This window comes from Empidonax traillii, unplaced genomic scaffold (genome assembly GCF_003031625.1).
Source record: "Empidonax traillii isolate 1590-97213 ecotype Southwest subspecies unplaced genomic scaffold, ASM303162v1 scaffold207:size1520225, whole genome shotgun sequence".
In the NCBI taxonomy this organism is placed as follows: Eukaryota; Metazoa; Chordata; class Aves; order Passeriformes; family Tyrannidae; genus Empidonax; species Empidonax traillii.
The window spans coordinates 1033928-1051798 of NW_020955400.1; the positions used below are offsets into that span (position 1 = coordinate 1033928).

The following is a 17871-nucleotide window of genomic DNA, read 5'->3' on the forward strand; positions in this document are numbered from 1 at the left end:
GAGAGATTCGAATAGTTTATTTTGCCCAATCAAGAGCCCTTCAGCATAATGACACATTCATATACACATATATGAACATTTTTTTCTGAAACATTAATGTATAATACATTTTAAATTTAAAATACCAGCTGCACAGGTATTTTTATTTACAAAAATATTCCATACTTAATTTTTTAACTTCATTATGATGACATATTTCAGTCCAAGTACATGTAAGTAAAATAACTCTATGCAATCTAACATAGTTGTGTTTGTAACAGTACAGTTTGCAGTTCATATGAAACTATATTTGTAGACAGATGGATTTGCAACCCTACCTAAAAATGCATATTCCAGTAATCATCCTCAGAAGAGCTAGTGGGGCTCAGCAAGACTTAACTGAAGAATAAGTTGCAGTGAACATAAAGGAAAATGAAAACACACATGTACACACTAACATATACATAAACGAGAACTGTACACATCAAGCATGCTTACCCATGAGTGGGCAATGTTCGAAAAATTTACGGATTTTTTTTTTTTTCCTCCATGGTGCTGGTACAATGAAACAGCAGCATAACTAGAAAGCAGCATGTTTTCCTAGTTCTAACCACTACAGATAGCAGAGCTCAGGTCTAAAATAACACAGTACTGCTTATTTACAATTCTGTTTTAAAAGGGAATATTTAAAACATGTTCCCACCCCTCTCCCTTTGTATCACCTATTACTGAATGGTAGTGGTAATCCACATACAACTCCTTACATGTTTTCAACTGAAACAGGTTAACTTCTAGTTATTTGCCTAGTAATATGTAACTAACAAAAATACTAACAAAAAGAAATACAAGTATAAAGGTAACCTACAGCCGTAGGTTAGTCTAAACATTTCTAGGCGTACATGGAAATACTAAAGAAATACTGATTGACACCTTTCGTTTGATTGTTCAATGTTTCTGCCTCATTTCTCTTCTTCCTCCCCAACCCTTGTTAAAAATGAATGTCCACATCTTTAAGTCTGAAATTCATAACATGTAAAAGAACCCAGAAATGCAGAACACTCATCTGGCTTGAAATAGTAAAAAAGTAGATATATAGCACATTTTTATAACAGGATTAAGAAGAAGAAATTGGCCCAGCTTAATTTAGCTTTTCAATGAAAACTGCAGTATAATCAGTTTAGCTGATTCACCTACACTACACATTTTTTTTATTCTATTTTGCTTACTTCCTCCCCTCAAACAAAAATTTCTGTCTATAAAGTATTTGAAGATTTTGCAGTAATAGCAAAGCTATCAAAATCCACCCAAAAAAGATTCACACAAATGATCCAGAAAATTGGTTAGAATGAGCAAAGATTCAATGACAAGTTACCCTTCTACTTGGAGGGAGGCAAGGCGCTGCAGTCCTTTACTCCTGCACTGGACTTTGGCCGCAGTCAATGCCCGCCCTGGGATGTTAAACCGTGATGAGAAAGTAGAGGGCACTTCAGCCACAGGCTGTTAAATTTTCCAACACATATGTGGGAAACCAAAAAAAACCCTAACCCACAAAAAAACCCAACTCGGATTTACATGTAAAGAGCTGATGTGTAATCAAGATACACAGATTAATCGAAGAAAATATTTATTGGACAAACCTCACTTCAGTTTTGGAGAACTTTAAAAGTTTGAGAAATATAGCTGAAAAAGTCGCTTGTGTATACCAGTAAAAAACAAACCATAGAACACTAGTCAGCCACAGACTGCAGCTATTGAGAAAACTTTTACATTAGGCTAGTTTGCTATCTTCTCACTCCATACTTAGGGAATTGTTAAAGAATGTTCAAAATGGGAGGTGAAAATAACTGATTATTTTCTGCAAAGCAAAAGGGGCAATTTGTTTTCATTGCTTAGTAATTGTATCATCTCGATATGAGATATGAATGTATTCATAAGCTTAAAACAACTTCTATGGATAATATACATACTTTAAGTACTTTGACTTAAAACTTGAACGTAATTCTTTCTAAAATTAAAGGTAGAAGTGTACATATAAAAATTATTTAAAACTAAAAGTATATTCTTAAGCAGTATGTATAAATATAACAGATTTTTTTGTATTATCTAGTAACAAATGTGAAAGTGTTGCAGTAATTTATAAACTGAATGCTGACACAGGATATGTGCCTTTCATTAGATTCTATATTGTATATACATATTTTGCTAAGAAAACACACATTCTAAATAAATCACATGATTAGCAAAGGTGCCTGAAAGTAATCTGTTTTAAAGTCTTTATTTAAACATGTGTGTTTATATACAAATAATGAACCTGAACTGCACAAATGTAGAAAAAAAAAATTAAGGAATAAAATACCATGATTGAATTAAAGTGCAGGAAAAATTCAAGTTTAAAAGTTCAGGTAAGATCAGTGCTGTTAATTAAAAAAAAGGACAAACTAAAAAAAAACCAAACAAAAATTCCCACGCACCCCCTTCCCTCAAAAAAACCCCCCACAAACAAACAGAAAAAACAAAGGAAAAGAAAAGGAAAACTAAAAGAAAAAAAAAATTAACTTACTTCCAAAAATTCTCCTTTGGATGTAGCTTTCCAGTATCACCTGCCATGCATGTACCACCTCAGGCACAAAAACCTTGCATAAAGACAGACAAGGAACGCAGCTATATATTACTATATTTTAGAACTGACTGTTTGCTGAAGAACAAATCACTGGAGATGCCTGTGGTGTAACACTTTCAGACTGATTTGGAATACACGCATATTTACACATACCAGGATTTGGCAGGACTAAGGTGAAGAAAAGCTTCTTCAATTGACAGTTCCTAACAAGACACACTACATATAAACAGATAGGTAGCAGCAGTTTCTTACTTTCATCCAAAAAAATAAAAAAAGTAATAGCTCAATTGTATTTCATAGTTTTCCAGACACTCTGAAAAAGTTTCACACAACTAAAATGCTAGCAAAAAACCCAGAGGTGCTTCCCCACAAGGATTTCAATATACTTTGCTGTACAAAAGGTGCACCACCAATAGCAGAATAAGATGCAATGATTTATCTATGACAAACTTCCTTCCACAGGAAAGGAAAAAGGAACATTTTAGACTAAAATTGTACATAGCCCCTTTTATTGACCAAGAACCATTTGCATGTTTATCTCATGAGGAATCATTTCATTAGTCTTCATATCTAGAAGCATGCTCTGAACTTAACCAACAAAAGAGATTCAACTATGATAGATTCTATAGTATCAAATAAGCCACTACTCTTCGTGTACTGGCAGATGGTCTCTCACTGCCTCTTATTTTTTTGCTTGCTGGTGGTTGTCAAGTGTGTCTTGATGAGAAAGTTAAGTACATTTCCTTTCAAGCCAAGGTCATCTTCCATGGAATGATACCATGATTTATTGAAGAGTAATTTCACCATCCTCTCAATGGGAGCCTGGCTAGATTAATTTCAAGGATTCTGTTGTCTTGAAATATAGTTTATCTTTACCTGGTCAAATAATAATCAGTCATCTCAATTTATAAATGTTGAGATAAGGAAGGGAACAAGTGTCAGCTAGGGTTTTATATTTTGGATGTGGTATGGATATTAGTTTATCTAGTTTTCTTCTACCTGGATTTTTAACAAAATGTGTTAATTTAAATGTGCATTCGTTTTACATGAAAAAATAAATTAACATGCAGAGGCAAATACTGCATTGCAAGCTAAGTAACTGAAGTTAACATTGCCTCAGTAGGTATGGGAGAGAGCCATCAAGAAATCAATGTTGTTGTTTGAATTGTCACGTTCTCATTTGTTAAGTTCTTTGAACAGTGAATGCAGTATGGCACGCCCTCATATTGGCAACAGAATTCACTTGTCTTTTTAAATTTAATGTTACTATAAAGTGGAAAAATTCATCAGTTTGTGCTACAAAGCCCAAACATATTGGCCTCTCATTTAAAAAGAAAAATTAAAAACCATTAGTAACTTCAATATTTTGCATCCTTTAGGTGTTTTGTAAGGTTGCGTTATCTGTGTACCTGCAACATCACAATATGAATATAACCAAGGTTTTGCTTTGAGAACATTCAAAACATTTGTGAAAAAAGCAAACAAAACACAGTGCTTGGAGAAGCAAACCCAAATGATAAATTTCAGACAATGTAGACCTATCAGCTTCTAAGTATTCCCTTTATAAGACAAAACCAGTGAGTAACTATTCCTGCTTTGAGGAAAAATATCTAAATAAATTTTTGAAATGCAAGCATTTAAGAAATTTTCTCTCTTAAAAAGAGCTCTGGGTAATTCCCACTATATCAGCTTTAGTGCAGTAGCCATTAACAAGTTAGCTTTGCTGTATTATTTACCTCATCCAAACTGAAATTATTTCATCAATTCCTAAAGTTTCTGTGCACACTTTACCACTGTTTATATTGACAACACTGCTTTAGAGACTAAATCTGAACTTCAGGCCAACTGCCTTTAGTGATGGGTGGGGCTGAGACAGGTACTTGTAAAATAGCTCCACCAGCAGAACTGAAGAGATTTGCTAAACCACATACTGACAGTTGTTAAATATTAGATGCTTGCTTGCCATTATCCATGCATCAGCACCTCCATGGTGTGTAAAACTTTGAAAACCTGAGTCCACAGTTATCTGATTTCACAGTAAAGGGACTAAAGGGACATCTAGAACTCAAGTTTTGAGCAAAACTATCCCAGCTATTTTAATTAATGGCTGTAAAGACACATTCTGTTAAACATTTATAAAAACTCACAGCATGAATGGAACCCACAGCCATTTCTAAACGTTACACAACCTTAACCAATAACTCTTTTTGGCAAAAAAATAGTATTTAACTGAAGTTGAAGTATTCTTACCACAATGAAGATGTTACCACATTTCACATTGCACGGCCATAACACAAATGAAAACTCCCAGCATGACACATTCCAGTCATATTATTCACTTGACTTTTTTAATGCAAAAATTATGTTTTCTTTTGTTTTGCACTTCACAGAATATGATGTGAATACAAGAATACTAGATCAGGGGTCCAAGAAAAGACTATGCACAGGTCAACTATGTGTACAGTTTTCAACAAGGAATCTCCCAAGCTTCCAGTTTCTCTGATGAAAGAAGTGACAGCAAACTTCAACTCTTCTTCAATGATAATGGTAAATATAGCGAGTCCTAGAGAGGATAAGTGTAAATCAGCTACTGCCCAGCAAGACAAACCACTTGATTCCAGCTCTTGGACCCCTGATTTATTGCCTCTCCTCACAGGAGGGTATAACACTGACAGCAATTACAATAGCACAAAAACTTTTGGCATATGAAATATTAACACAGGATTGACCCTGCATTGCCCCTGCCCGTCTCACACTATGTTTTCCCTTTGCTTTCTTTTCCACATCTTCTAGTTACCTTCTCAGTTCCAACTCTCTCCTAACCAACAGCTAAGAAACACTCAAGTTTGTTTTGTGTGTGTGTTTCTTAGATAATAAAGCTCCTCAGTTAAAGCCACGACTGAGGTAAAACAGTGTGTCATTTGTGCTAGGAAACAACAGTATCCAACGGTGAGTACTTCTTTAAATTTCAGTGGTCCTGCCAAAATTAATGAAAAAACAAGATTTTTTTCATCAGGACAAAATTAAACAGATGTAATTGATGAGCGTCATCAGAATTGGTACCACTTCTTGTCTTTGTACTTCAACATCATCTAAAAAAAAAAATCAAAAAACAATTTCTAATTACTGTTTCTATAATGTACCAAAACATACAACAAATTATATGCTTACAAAGCAGCACGAGAAAGAGGGATTTTAGTAATGTTTCTCAAAGCTACAGCAACAACATTGCTGAACAGTGAGGGTTTAGCATGATGAATTTTTTAATGGTAGCAGCGTTGCTGGTGATCTGGCCTCTGAAAAAGGCATATTTGGGAGAATAGGAAGATTGCACAGGAGTTCAGGAGTTCACATGAAAATGGATGAGAACAGCCATTCTATGTAGTTACTGAGGAGAGAGACTGACTTGAATTCATGGGGTTTGTGTACAACCGGATCTTTCTTAAGGACCACAGGAATCTGACAGATCATTAATCTTCTTATTAATTCAGCAAAAGTAAGTTATTTTTTTCAATAATGGGAACTGAGTCACAATTTTAGAAGCTTACATGCCACTCCAGCAGACTGCATGCTCTAGACCAATGTGCCAAAAAACAAAGCTGTTCACGTTAGTACTTAATTATTAGGAGTAACAATTGATAGATAAAAGGGAAGTATCCTTTATCAATGATACTGCATTCTCTTTAGATACCTCTAACATGCCTTTGCAGAACTCAGTTACTTGCAGAACTTGCATTTATTTGACAATCAACATTCAGTTTAACATACCTCATGAGCGTGTTTTGAGAAAGAATCAGCACTATAAAGCATAGCTGCAGTCTTTTCTTCCAGTTCTCCTAGTTTCTGTCCTCTTTCATCTAATGCTAACCGGGCTCGTGCTAGTTCACCAACTACACCAGATGCTGCTCCTTTGACACCTTCAATACCTCCAGGTCCTGGAATATGCTGGGCAAGACTCCTTGATGCCTTCCCAGATGCTGATTCCCCAACTGGAGGTGTTTGCAAAACAGCAAAAACAGAATAGTAAGGTTTTCCATCATTATTGCAAAAACATCAATGAAACTAGTTTATACAGAGGTGTAATTTCTTTGCATGGAGACCAAACACCTAATCGTAGGTGTGACTATGAGCAACACTCTCTACTCAACGTTATTAGATATTACTACTTAATAAAACTGAGATTTTTCAAACATATTTCCAAGTTTCCAGGCAGGTTATAAAACTGTAACCTCTTCACAGCTCAAGTGTGAAATTAGAATTCTCAGCAGTGTTAGCATCATGGCCATCAAGAGAACTGTGCTGGTGAAGTGTTTTTTAACAATGTAGCTTATTTCACATGAAACATGTTATGACTTCAACAGACAAAGCCGGATAATTTTGAAAATACAGGCTGTGATCAGTTCTGGAAGTGCTTTGCTGGTGTGTAAGCCAGCTAGTATGACTCCACCAGCTGAAGTTTCCTCTGATGGAAGTTCAATTTTAGATGCAGACACCTGAAGATTAGGTGTCTATGCTCTCACTATTGTAAAAATCTTGAAAAAAAAAAAAAGAAAAATAAAAAAGAAGCAATGTAAATCATAAAAATATAGAATGGTTGTAAGAACAAACCAGCTCATCCTATAGGAAACACACACGAATGGTCAGATGAAGAGCTCCAGACTCCAGCGGTGGCACTGACTACATCAACTTTGCTCCCAATGGGACATCAGTCACCTAGCTCATTCTAGACCATTAAAGGATGTGCTAATCTAATGCTGAATTGCTTACAGTACAAAAACTTGAGTATTTTTATTCAAACATTAAGATATAGTTTAAATATTTTCTTTTTTTCAGCTCTAGGAAAAATAATATTGTTAATATATTTTGATGCTGTACTTCAAGATTCTCATTTGATTTTATGCTTCTATTAAGAATGATTTACACTTACTAATACTCTAACAGTCTTTCTGTGAATTTCCATAAATGAAAAAGACAAATCATTTCACTTAATACAGACATTGCTGTGACTCTCATGGTAAACATGGCTACTTTAGAGACATTCTGACATCTTTTGAATTGTCATTAAACTCAATTTCAGGCTACAATTCATTACGCTTTTTTTTTCTTCCATTAAATATTATTTTCCTTGTGAAGATCCAAGCCAAAAATTGAAATTATTTCAAGAGGCAGCTTCTAAAGTTATAAGGTATTTTCCTCTGTCCCAGTCATATTATTAAACTATAATTTGTGCACACAAATTTCTCTACTAGAATATTTCACCAACCTTCTGAAGTATTATATATACATAAATAGAAATCTTTAACACAGAAAGTGACCACTAAATATCTGATACCTGTTAAAAATGTACAGGAACAAGCAATGAAGTCTAATTTAATTTTTATTGTAGAGATCTAAAGAACCAATATAAAATAAAGGATTACCAGAGCACCATGTTCATTTTAACAAATACGTTTCACGTTAATAAGGAAACAGTTCTTATAAATAAACTTGCATAATATGGTGCTGCACCTAGCAAATCTCTGAATAAATAAAAGGCTTTTTCTTTAAATATATTAAAGTGCTGAATGCCACAGTAGAAAATAAAGCTGTAATCAAAAAAAAAAAAAAAAAAAAAAAAAAAAAAAAAAAAAAAAAAAAAAAAAAAAAAAAAAAAAAAAAAAAAAAAAAAAAAAAAAAAAAAAAAAAAAAAAAAAAAAAAAAAAAAAAAAAAAAAAAAAAAAAAAAAAAAAAGAAAATTATAGAGCAACAAAAATTTTGCCAAATCTGAATTTTAACGTCCTATAAACAGAGGACTGAATTGAACTATCAAACAGTTTTGTCCTTGGTCTCAACCCCTAAGGCATCTCAGTACAAATCAAATGAGTAAAATCTGGCAAAATAACTGAGCTACAGTGGAGTTTTAATTTCCCCACTGTCCAGAACAGCATTTTCCAAAAACATTCCCTTTCAGTTTACCAGCGTAAACAGTGTCACGGTCAGTACTATGCAATTCCCAAAGATGAATAAAAATAAGATTAGTTGTTCTATTTCTTGTCTTATAATCTACTCTTGAATAGATGAGGTAAAAGAGCCTGTGAAAAAAGCAAGCTCTTCCGATCTTGTTGGTGAGGTATACAACACACAAAAGATGAAAAAGTATTTGTCATTGCCTTTTTTACTTACCTCTTTACAAATGTAATGTTCTATTTATATAGGTTATACATTTATCAAGGATCACTGCCCTCCTTGGGTAGAAATACCAGAAAAATAACAAGGAATAAAACTTACACAGTTCTTCTCTGTCAAGTGACTGTGCCCCACCTCCGAACAGGCCTTTAAAGAACCCTCTGTTTGGTGCTTCTGGTGTTTCTACAGGAGTGAAGAGCTCACCCAACATTTCCTTTGCAATGAAGAAGAGACATAACAAGGCATACATTACTAAAATTAATGTAATGTTCTCACTTTCGGGATTTATTTAATTGATTTGAATTTCAAAATGAATATGCTTTAATGGACATCTGCCTTTGCAAGGCAACTTAGGTAATATAAAAGCACAGTAAGAAATCTGATCAAACCTTCTGTTCTGATGTCTGCAAGCTTATGGAATTCGAAAGCAAAGAAATGCAGTCAAAGCTCTATTTGCCCCTCAACAACTTGGGTAAGACTCCTAATTTTGTTCTATTGAAACTGTATCTAAAAATATGCAGCAGAACCAAAGTAGAGCTTACAGCCTGCATCTCTGCTATTTCACTATTCTGTACAACTACCAAGCTGCAGCATGACCAAGAATCTTTTCAAGCTGTTAATACCCTTGAAGAGCAATAGCTTCCTTCACGTATCCCAAGCTGGCATTCCCCACTTGTGTCAGCACCCACCTCCACCAGCATCAATTGAACAAGGGAATTTTAACTGCATGTTAAAAAAGGAATTTTTCTATTGATCAAAAGGAAATTAGGTAAGAAACTGATTCAAGTACAAAAGCATGGGTGGAACAGAAAAATTTAAGCATAGAAGTGAAGGAAAAGAAAAAAAAAAGAAATCGAAGCACAAAAGCCAAAGTGCTTGGCTTTATGACAAACTTCATTACTCTAAGCATCATGAATCTAGAACCAAGAATCTCAGAATATATCCAATAAAAAAGTAATTTAAAAAAAAATGTCATTACCTGAAGATTTTCACATGTTTCTTGGCTGTAGGTGAGCCTCTGTATTTCAGTTGGTGAGACCAGATAGAGTGCTTGTCCATTATTGGTAAAGCAGAATGTTCTGGCTATCCGCATATTGGTGAGTGGCAGGTAATATACATCCAGCAATGGCCTTAAACTTGGCAAACTTAAGGAAAAGAATTTTAAACTCCATTAAATATAGCATAAATGTCTACTATTGATCAAATGGCTCATTTTTAAATTGCAATACATTATTCTTTCTCTTCATCTGCATGAGGACCACATAAACAGGGTATCATCAAACGCAATTACAGAATCTCAAAACATGAGATTTTTCAAGGTAGCACCTCAAAAGTGAAATTTAAGCACCTGCATCACAGATGAATTTAAAAGCATTATTTAAATGATACTCTGAGCATGTAAATTACAAATTCGCTACTGAATTAGGCACTACTTAATAATTACCAACAAAGTATTTCAGTAAGTATCTACCAAGAGTTTACAATGAAACATCCTGTCTCTCCTCTCCTTGACTAAAAATACTAGTCTAAAAGATTTCTCCTCAAGAACACTTAGAAATATGCAGGGGTGTGCTGTCAAAGGAAAACAGAATTCAGTAGCCTCAATCAATCTAATGAACTATGTCCACCTTTCTTGTCTGACTGGATAATTAAGAGAAAATTCTTTTAGAGTAAAGTTTGCTTACCTTGTACTTTTTAATTCTGTAATGTAACTGCAGTACTTACTGCATCAATCTACTGAAGAACAGACAGAGCACACTTGGGCTATAACAATCTTCCTGGTACCTGTTCCTCTCCCTCAGCATAACAATAAATGTGAGACAGAACCTGATTTCTTGACAAGCAGAAGCCAAAATAAACTGCTGTCTCTGAAACATCCTCTGTGAAGTTCTTGTAAAAAAACTTATACAAGCCGTTAGCTGCAAATGTCCCAACAATACATTTAACAGCTTCTGCTGCAGACACCACCTGCATAAGATTATTTCTAGAAACTAAAAAAAAGTAGCAAAAGGAGCAAAGTGAAGTCAAAACCAAAGGAAGACGTAATAACCACAACAGTAAGTGTTGGGTTGCCTTTTCTTGTCTGTTTTGGGGTTTGTTTGGGTTGCTTTTTTTTAAACGATAACGAGATTGTCTTTGGAGCCAAGTTTTAAAAGTGAGAAATAAAAAGCAACATTTTCTTGTAACACATCACCCAGAAATGACACTTCTGCCATGCATGAATAAGAATATTCTTAAGAGAGAGTTAACAACAGGGAAGTGTCTTGCTTCAGATCAATGCAAGCATTGACCCTTACAGCTTCAGAACACAAAACCATTAGATCAGGTAGGACAAGTGTGACATCCATAATAGCACTTTCATAGTTTGTTACAGATTTGTTACCAAGTACTACCTAAATTTATATCAGTAGATGAGTATTGGGCATCTTCAGTATGATACAGTACTCTGACAGCTTTACACAAACCTCATGTTTGCTCAGAATAAAATAGCATTTAGAAACATTTAAGAAAAAAAAAACATGAAAATTACATAAGTGACAAGTAAGTATATTCAAAAACTACTTCTACATGTATAAACTCATAACTTAGACCCCTTAAGATGACTTATTAGTGTACAACTACTTGCAATTAATCTTGCCTTTATAGTCTGAGTTTAAGGCCTTCAAAACGTGAGCAAACTACACAACAGCAGTAAGCTTGAGGCATGAGTGTGATGCAAACAGCTGCACAAAAATCAATAAAGCTGTGGCCAGGTACAAGCTAAAGTTCTGACTCAAGGCAGTTTTCTCTGTCAGGGAATAAATTTATCTTCAGATAAACTTCAACTTATGGGCCTATGTCACATGTTTGAAACTATGTGTTGAACCAGGGTAGCCTGAACTAAAGTGGAAAATTTTTCATGTGTTAGAGGCATAATTAATAGGAATGTGTAATCAAAATTATCCAGGCCTAAGTGTTAGAGATTCATTAAACCTGAATGAATGCAAATTTATTTTTTTTTTTTAAATTCGTCTTCTTATGGAAAAGGAACCTTTCTGTGTAGCAGAAGGCTACTACTTCTTTTTATATTTAAGTTACTATCAAACAGGTCTTACCTAAAAGTCATAATATGCCCATTGGCACAGAAACATGCAAGGCAGATACTGTTACTCAATGACACTATGTCTCCACGAAGAACAAAAGAAGTCTCTGTTATATTTTGCTTATAAGTACAGTTCTGGGATGGCAGTGAGATAACTTTTGCTTGCTTTTCTGAACATATCACTGCATATTGGTTTTCACTGATTTCCTGAGAGGAAGAAGGGGACACTGAGACAGGTCGTCGTTTTTTCGCTTTTTCTTTTTCATCTTTATCTTCAGGAACATTGTGTTCTCTCCAGGGTTCATGTGCTGGTGGGACCAAAGATCCTGTGGTATCCAAAAAAGCCATTCTCAAGATTGCCCCTTTTAGCCTCAGGATGGTTCCTAGGAAAAAGTAGTTGAGCACATTTCTAAAACAATTCTCCTAAGTTTCCTTTCAAGCTACAAAATATTCCTTTAAGAAGCTAGCAGAACAAAAAGAAAACAAGAACTTTGGTTTGCCTCTAGCAAAACAGATGTACCAAACACTTTGGACATTTACCTAAAAACCAAGGAAGCATATAAATATTCAAGAAAATTTTAGACCATTTTTCAAGGATTAAGTGTATATATTCTATTCCATTAACTTCCAGGGAAACGTATACATTTAGTAAGAGAACCAGACTGGCAAACACATTTGTATTCAAGTTCAGTGCCACAAATGCAGCTAATTTCATTCTCTCCCAAGGAGTACAAGTGTGCTTCATATTGACAATAAATGTTATTAGTCAAAGGTGAGCACCACTTTTTCCTTCAGTTGGTTCAGAAACAAGCAATGTATGTCTTTTTATTCCTCCCCTGCAGTTCACTCTTGAATCCACTTCTCTAGCATAAAATGAAAGAGGAAAGTTTTCCCTCCTTACTGTTCAAATCACTGTATCTGTAGACCAGATCTTAAGCTACTACATTTCTTATTTTACCTTCATTTATTCACACATAAGTAACAACGTGAACATTTGCTAAGTACAAAAAAAATACTACACACATGGCAATATGCTTTAAAGGATTACGCTGCAGATCCAGTGATGAAACATACTGTCTAGCCTGCAGCCTTGCCTTTATGATCAAATGTTACCAAATCTGAATACTGCTACCAATACCTTACTTGATTTGGGCACAAATTACATATATGGTTTGGGCACAAATTACATATATGGTCTAGATACTACACCACTCCTAATCATTATTACAATCAAATAGCATTGCAATTTTTATGTATGATACAATCTGTGTAAGCAAAATGGACTAGAGCAGCATGTTCTGTTGAGACAGTGGTAGCAGAAAAGCTAAATGTATGCTTACCAGCATATTCAACAAACCAGTAATACATAATTACAACCAAATCAGTTGCTGTGTATCAGAAAAGATACAAGACCTTTCACAGCAGTCTAAAGGAATATTTTGTCACTAATATTTCAAGCTAGTTGTTCAACATACAGCCTTAATTTGCATTCCATTCTTTTGATGCAGGAAAACTGAAGGGTTCTTACCTCATGACTAAAAAAAAAAAATAAACTGAGCATTTGATATTACTCATCTCTTCTGCTATCTCTGTTTAACAATTACAAACATGGTTTTCTCAGCAAGTATACACTGAAGTGGTATTTTTATATTTTATGAGATCGTATTTTCAATTTTTCCAACTTTAACTCTGGTAATAAAGTAATCAGTGTAGATTGTTAAACTTAGGAGCTAGATCAATGGAATATATATTCTTAATTACTCTATAACTGAAAAAAAACCAGTTTCTTATGAAAACATGAAGAAGGACAACAATATTTTATCAAAGTATATTTTAGCCTGTCTGCTTTGTACATACCACTAGGAGAAACAATTACTGGCTGAAGAAGTCTTTGCTCTCCTCCTGGGGGTAAGTTCAGTACAATCACAAGCACTGTGCCCAGCGTGGTCCCAACCCACAGGCATGGGGAAGGTGATGTATCAGCCTTTCTTGTGAAAGTCTCACAAAAATGAAGAGCTGAAATTGCCTCGCGTGACTCTTTATCAATGCTAGTTACACTAGAACTCCGGGATCGACTGAAAGAGTTGTCTTTGACATCTGAAAATAAATCAGTATTAATTAAAAAGAATGGCAAAATGCAGGCATTAAGAGAATTCATTTTTTTTGTGTGTTCTTTAGCATCAACTGTATACTAATTACCATTCTATTGACTACTACCCCTGTATTCTTCTTTAGTCATGTTTTCTTTTGGCCCAGTTTTCAACTCTGCATTGGAGCAAATCAATCTTTGTTGCAGAGGTTGCCATCAGATAATGATCATGAACAATTTTTATGCATATTTCTGTCTTCTAGGGCCAGAGAATAAGTCATCAAACAGGACTCCCTAAAAAAAATTGAATTACAAACCTCTCTGCCAATTAGTTAGTTTATTGACCAGATTAAAAAATACTGGCTTCCATGGAACATGATTTATTAGTCTTAAGAAGATACAAGTATTTTACTTTAGGAACTTTAGTGATATCCAGACAGTATGGTAACATGGAACCTGTTATGACTCATAATAATATTGTCCCACTTTAGGAAACTGTATGGAGGAGATCTAACAGGCTATTTACAGATCTCCAAACTTTTGGTAAAAGAAACAACAAATGCTACCAAATGCCACCTGGTACTGGTACGGAAAGCTGAAGATTTCCACTTTGAATGTTGTACCACAGTCCCAGTAATGGCACTAAAACTTTTAAGGATGTCTTGCTTGCTGCTTAGCAAATAAATGAATTTTAACATTAACAAAAGCTCAAACAAATAAATGTGTTGCTCCACTCTGTGTGCCACCTGTAGGTGTGGCTATACTTAGTACATCCACATACACTGAATTTATCTGTGCATTCAAAAATTAATGCTTTACTTTCTTAATTCATAATTGCAAAATTTTAGCACAAGAGAGCCTTTACCAGTAAAAGTTAGATATAATTTATATAATGACTTTTTAAAAAATCAAGTTCTTGATTTGGATCTTTGTGTAGGATATATACATTTGGCATCTTTAAAGCATGACTGAGAGCTAAAAAGCAACATTCAACCATATACTTTTTGAAAGTATTACTATGTTAGTTTAACTAAATTATTGCAAAACTTTCTACAAAGAACATCTAACGTGCATTTAGAAAGCATACATACTAGATTTCATGTGACTAAATACACACATCTACTTAACACAAACAGTGAATCTTCTCAGGATATAATTGTCTCATTCCAACAAAGAAAAAAATTTTTGTCCTGTTGAATTTTAGCTGTCAAATGTAAAACACAGATTAGAGAGAGAAATTCACTCAACCACTCAGATGTTAACATCATTTTTCCATTTAAGTAAAATTGAATCCAGAGTAAAACAATGAAAGCGATTATTTGGTTTTATAATTCTAATGACCACCACCTCTTATGATACTTTTTTTTTTTTAGGCTTGAATATTTACTAATTTAATGCATTTTTTCAACTTTAACATGGATTAATCAGTCTGAATATAATAATACAGTAACTGCAATAGGCATAACATTAAATGTGCATTTGTGACTTCTAGCTAGTTGAATATTTGAAGAGCATGTATACAAATTCCAAAAGCATTGGAATGGACAGGAAAAAAAACCCCAAACAATAAAAACTAAATTGCCAGATAATATGGGCATTTTTGAGAATAGACAGTTCATTCTAAAAGAGAACTGAGGGTAGACAGTTTAACTGTTTTAGTGCATCTTATTTATCCTGAACTCAAGAAGTCAATGGTTTGTTAATGGATTAGGTTCAGGTGAAGAGGAAGGAACAACAGCGTGATGAATCATTACACTTCTTACATACACACCACTTCATCAGAAAGATGGAAAGATGAGGTTCTTTTAAGCAACTAAACCAAAGAATAGGACCTAGTGGCACTAGTATCTTTATCAGTGGATTAGAACATTGAAAAGCAATGGTATAATGCTCAAGGTAATTTCTGTTTTAGAAAGTGGAGAATAAATACAGAAACACACTTTAGATTTTCTTTTAACTGTTCAGGAAGGAAAAGAGGAAGGTAAAAATTTAAAGACAGAAAAGTAATCTGAAAGAACAAGATCATGGAAGAGTAGGTTTCAAGAAGCCATGGAAAGAAATGAGAGAAAATGATAGGATAATGAATCTGGGAGAAAGGCCTTTCAGCCATCTCCTACAGACAGTAGATAGAGTCACATAAGTAACAAAAAAACAAAACAAAACAAGGCAACAATCTTTGAAGAATATTATGCAAAAGCTATCCCACTAGGAGACAAGATAGAAGTAAAATAATAATAATAAAAAAGATTATAATTGCTTAAGGAAGTTATTTTACAGACCTAAAAACCTTGAAGAATTTTATGCAGAACAAAATGAGGCATCTAAGTGCAGATATTTACACACATGAAAAATCAAAAATAGTCAAAGGCTATTACAATTCAGAAGGTACAGACAATTTTATGAGTATACCAGAAGTGATGTGACAAAACCCCCCTTCCATTATCTCAGTAGAAAGAACGGCAAGTATTAAGTGATGTAGAAAATGCTTCAATTCTTTCAGGCTTGGAAAATGTTGAAAAAACCTCAACATTCACTTTTCTCCGGTCTTCATTAGAAAAAATAACACTTCAAAGTACTTACTGCCACCAAAGAATTGGGAGTAAATCAGCAGAATTACAATAGAATAATATTTAAATACAAATGTGTTCCAGCTTGCAAAGTATGATCAAATTCACTCTATGCCAAAATTATCCCTAAACTATTAGTAAACATAGCAAGGAAGAACATAAAGTTTACGAAAAGAGAAGTCAAATTCTTCTACTCTTTGGTGCAAAGAAGACCACTGTTAAATCTCTCTAGTTCTGGGCAGTGAGTTCAGAAAGAGAAGGAAAAATTCCAGTTTCAGAGGAGATTAAAAGAAGACATCCTAGGTTCAGACAACATAATCTAAAGAAGAAGGATCTGAATTATGTAAAAAAACCCCCAACCAACAAACAAAGAAAACAAAACAAACCCTGCAAAAATGAAATTAGAGATATGATGACAGATTTCAACAGCATAAAATGGCTAACAAAGTAGGGAGTACTTGTTATGGTCCCAGATCATTGTGGAAAGGACAAGAAAAAGCTCATATGGAAGCAAGGAAGTTAGATTAAATAACAGAGAAATTTGTCTAATTACTATAAAACTGTCTGGTATTTTTCTGGAGCGCCATGAATAGATCAGAGGTTTAACATCAAACATCTGTATCCTTGCCATAGCAATGGATTAAAGGATCTCTGAGGGTTGCTTCCAACTTCCCATTTCTCTGAGCGAGGCAAGCTGTAATTGTAAATCAGGGTGGTCCAGCTCAGTTTCAGAATATCCCAGTGCCATGGACTTTTTCCTTGTCAATAGCAGCAGCAGCTGTCACATACACAGTGCTGCAGCTGCCAGTCTGATCCTGATCTGTCTTCTGCTGGGCTTATGGTAGCAGTGCTGCTGCGGAATGAGGAGTGAGCTGTGGCAGGCAGAAGGCAGCTGCGTCTACTGCTGTAGGTCTACAGCTGTCCCCCATCACATCTTTAGAGAACAAGGCGGGGGAGCTGGATCTGATCTGCAAGCTGTCTGTCAAAATATTTTAAAAAATAATCTACTCACTTGTATCCTGTTTTACTTATGCAACACAATGACCTTTAGTACTGCAGACTTCAAAACCGAACTGCTTCCTATATAGAAAGTTACTGTGCTTTTTCAAGAGAAATTAAATTCTCAGACTGGTCATCCATCCAAACAGCTGTATATTACTTTAATTTAGAGAGAGTGGTCACAAGACAATTAAAGTTTATAAACTTTTGGCCAACTATTTGTTGAGAGGACCTCAACATGCCCTGTTAAGATATTTCATTTTTCAGTTTAAAATGTATCAGATGGCAGCAGTTTTCCTTATGTTGTCTGCTTGTCATGCTTTTGCTATCACAGCACTACTGGTAAGTGAGTGACAGATGCCTAAAAATT

General features: G+C 34.5%; 1 protein-coding gene across 6 annotated transcripts in view; it reads right to left on the minus strand.

The window, feature by feature from the left end:
* Nucleotides 1–2637: 2637 nt before the first annotated feature.
* Nucleotides 2638–17871, minus strand: part of STXBP5 (syntaxin binding protein 5) — a 103790-nt gene continuing 88556 nt past the window's right edge. For all 6 annotated transcript variants that reach the window (XM_027887336.1, XM_027887335.1, XM_027887340.1 and 3 more), the window contains 6 exons: nucleotides 13704–13943; nucleotides 11860–12229; nucleotides 9744–9909; nucleotides 8867–8978; nucleotides 6368–6588; nucleotides 2638–5691 (listed from right to left, as the gene is read on the minus strand). In XM_027887336.1, the coding sequence (XP_027743137.1) occupies nucleotides 5650–5691; nucleotides 6368–6588; nucleotides 8867–8978; nucleotides 9744–9909; nucleotides 11860–12229; nucleotides 13704–13943 (1151 nt within the window). In that variant the 3' untranslated portion in view covers nucleotides 2638–5649. The remainder of the gene's footprint in view (nucleotides 5692–6367; nucleotides 6589–8866; nucleotides 8979–9743; nucleotides 9910–11859; nucleotides 12230–13703; nucleotides 13944–17871) is intronic.